The 1,694-nt window shown below is 72.5% G+C and overlaps 1 protein-coding gene across 1 annotated transcript; it reads left to right on the top strand.

Moving 5' to 3' along the window:
* Positions 1 to 107: 107 nt before the first annotated feature.
* Positions 108 to 1,077, top strand: LOC146584354 (cytochrome c oxidase subunit 6B1-like). The gene is made up of 4 exons (XM_085324912.1): positions 108 to 149; positions 395 to 526; positions 643 to 743; positions 898 to 1,077. The coding sequence occupies exons 1-4, from the start codon at positions 134 to 136 to the stop codon at positions 949 to 951; spliced, it is 303 nt and encodes a 100-aa protein (XP_085181038.1). The 5' UTR covers positions 108 to 133; the 3' UTR covers positions 952 to 1,077.
* Positions 1,078 to 1,694: the final 617 nt, after the last annotated feature.

The following is a 1,694-nucleotide window of genomic DNA, read 5'->3' as shown; positions in this document are numbered from 1 at the left end:
GGGAGGGCGCAGCGCGCGACATCTGCCCGCGCTCTCATTGGCTCCCGGCCTCGGCGGCGGGAAGGGCTCAGCCAATGGGAGCGCTGGCTGCCGCGGCGTGGGCGGGCCCGGCTCTGAGGGCAGAGACGCGGCCATGGCGGCGGGCGCCTGTGAGGGTCGCGGCGGCGCCTCGGGGGTGGAGGGTGGGGAGGGACAGGGCAGGCCTGGAGGGGGACCGGGGCGAGGGCTGTGTGTGGATGTGGGGGGTGCTCGGTGAGGCGGGCGCCTCCCTTCTGGGCTGGCGCCATCCGGGCCGCAGCGGCTGCTGTGGGCAGGGTCCGAGCTGGGGCTCCAGGGGCCCTGGGGTCCCCGGGGTCCGGTGTCGGCACAGCCGAACCTGCCTCCTTCCCCACAGCTGTGCAGTGTGTCTCGGACRCCGGGGACAGGAAGGGCCCCAAGGGAGCTCTGAGTCATTACCTGACGGCCCCATTCGACCCCCGCTTCCCCAATGCCAACCAGACCCGCAACTGCTTCCAGAACTATTTGGGTGAGTCTCGGGGTGCTAAAGGATCTCTAAATGTGCCTGGAGAGCCAGCATTTGGGGGGGGAAATCATCCTGTCCGAAGTGCTGGGGGGCCTGACCCCTTGCTGGTGCCCCCGCAGACTATCACCGCTGCATGAAGACGCTGACGGCAAAGCACCGGGATGTCACCCCGTGTCTCTGGTACTTCCGGGTCTTCAAGTCCATCTGCCCCACTTTCTGGGTAGGTAGCGCAGGGCCCGGGGGCAGCTTGGGCCTGGGAAGCCTGCGTTGCCGTTCCTCCGGCTCCCCTTGGCTCCGTGAGCTGGGCCCGCTCTTCCCCAAGYGCCTGCGTCCGAGCTGGTGCCCTTGGGCAGACCCGTGTGTCTTCCTCCCAGATCCAGCGTTGGGATGAGCAGCGGGAAGAAGGGRCCTTCCCCGGCAGGATCTAGGCCTGGGCGCCAGCCGGACTGAGCAACCCCGGGCATCCCCGYGGCATCCCTGACTCCAACCTCCTTCCCCGCCACGGGAACATCCGCGCTTGCCGCTGCCTCACAATAAACCGCCTGTGTCCCGTCCCTGCCGCGTCCGTGTGTGCTGCCCTCCGCCTGGCCGGCGGCCAGCCCTGCCGCTCCTCGCCCTCGAGCGGGGCGGCCTCAGCGCYGCCCGCGCACGTGCCGGCTGCCCCCCTTCGCCGCCGGCTGGCCGTGGGCCCGCTTCCCTCTCTGCCCCAGCCAGGCCTCCCCGCGGGCCCCCTCCCAGCCCCCCAGCCGGTGCTCGGCGCCGCTTCCTGGCCTGGCTCGCCCTTTCCTGTCCCCCCTGCGCCGCGCCGGGCTGGCCCTGCGAAGGGAAGTCCTTGCTTAGTGACCCTGCCGGAGCCGAGCTGGAGGCGCGGAGACAAAGAACGGCCGCGGAGCCGTGAGGCAGGCTGCGGGACGGGGGCTCTCTCCAGCTCCGGGAGACCATGGGACAGCACCGGGAGCCCCCGCGCCGCCGCTGAGCGCGGGCACGGCCGGCACAGCGAGGGATTCGCCGCGAGACTGGGTAACGCCCGCCGTTCCGACCCCGTTCCGAGCCGGGGCCTCGTCCCCTTCCCCCCGCGGGGGGACCGAGGGCGTCCTGGCGCCGGCGGCCCCCCCCCCGACGCCGCCCCGATTTCTCCGGGCACCGGGAGTCCCTCCCGGCGGGCGCCCGG

Source organism: Rhea americana, unplaced genomic scaffold, assembly GCF_003343005.1.
Source record: "Rhea americana isolate MKP2758 unplaced genomic scaffold, rheAme1 scaffold_944, whole genome shotgun sequence".
NCBI classification, from domain to species: domain Eukaryota; kingdom Metazoa; phylum Chordata; class Aves; order Rheiformes; family Rheidae; genus Rhea; species Rhea americana.
Note: the sequence above shows the minus strand (reverse complement) of the source record. Positions and strands in the feature narration are given on the sequence as shown.